General features: G+C 43.4%; 1 protein-coding gene across 1 annotated transcript in view; it reads right to left on the minus strand.

Annotated features, from left to right (window-relative positions):
- nop16 (NOP16 nucleolar protein homolog (yeast)) overlaps positions 1–925 on the minus strand; it is a 6,707-nt gene that overhangs the window by 2,784 nt on the left and 2,998 nt on the right. Inside the window, exon 3 of the mRNA XM_035667069.1 lies at positions 416–491. Coding sequence (XP_035522962.1) covers positions 416–491 — 76 coding nt within the window. The remainder of the gene's footprint in view (positions 1–415; positions 492–925) is intronic.

The following is a 925-nucleotide window of genomic DNA, read 5'->3' on the forward strand; positions in this document are numbered from 1 at the left end:
ACACACATTATTGTCCCAAGCAGTATATTTGCCTACATCTCTTAATATGTGTCTTGAGGAGATATTTAAAAACGTTGAATGAAAGGATAAGAGTTCCTTTCATATAGCATTAGAGCTGCTTTCAGAGCCTGATAGACTCATGGATCCCAAATTGGCCCTCTTTGATCGCCTGAAGCGGCCCATTGCACTTCAGCCACAAGATTCTTTTTTAAAGCAGGCCTGGGGAAGGGAGAATACATTTAGTGGTTCCATTTTCTTGTACCATCAGGCACTTTTCAATCAGGCTCCAGCCCAGTCCGGCCCGCCTGCAGACCTCTAAGCGGCAAGACAAATTAGCAAAAGCTGGAGAATAAAATTCAAAAGAAGTCATTACATTACTTTACATGATTAAGTTTTCCAAAAAGAAATAACTTACGGTTGATGACGTAGGGCTTGGTCACGATGTTGGCGGGAGCTTTAGTCTCTCTCGCCTCTCTCGCTACACCAAGGAGCTACAAGTGTGGACAAAAACACATTATGAAGAACAATGGAGGTCATGAGCCAGTGTGTTTGCATTCTGGGTTAACTGATCAGGACAGAAGACGATAAACATGGTTCTTTCCCTCCTGCAGACCATCCATCTTCTTCTCTAATGTGGCATGACAAGTATGAAATGCAGGGTTTACCATGAGTTATGTCACTTCAAGATAACACAGAGTTTAAGTGTTCGTGGCCCTGAGCCCAGAGGAGAGAAAAAAATTAATCATTTATGGCCGCTCGCTGTCATAAGTTAACAAACTTAACCCCGTCTCAGGCTGGAGGAAAACAAGCAGCGGCCCAGAGGACAAGACTAACTTTAATTAACCTCAGGGTGAAACTGTTACTGCAGCAGAGTGTTGGAAGACCTGTAAACAACAACAGAACACAATCTCACACACACACACAC

Source organism: Morone saxatilis, unplaced genomic scaffold (assembly GCF_004916995.1).
Source record: "Morone saxatilis isolate NCDOM2014 unplaced genomic scaffold, NCSU_SB_2.0 Contig20, whole genome shotgun sequence".
Classification (NCBI taxonomy): Eukaryota; Metazoa; Chordata; class Actinopteri; family Moronidae; genus Morone; species Morone saxatilis.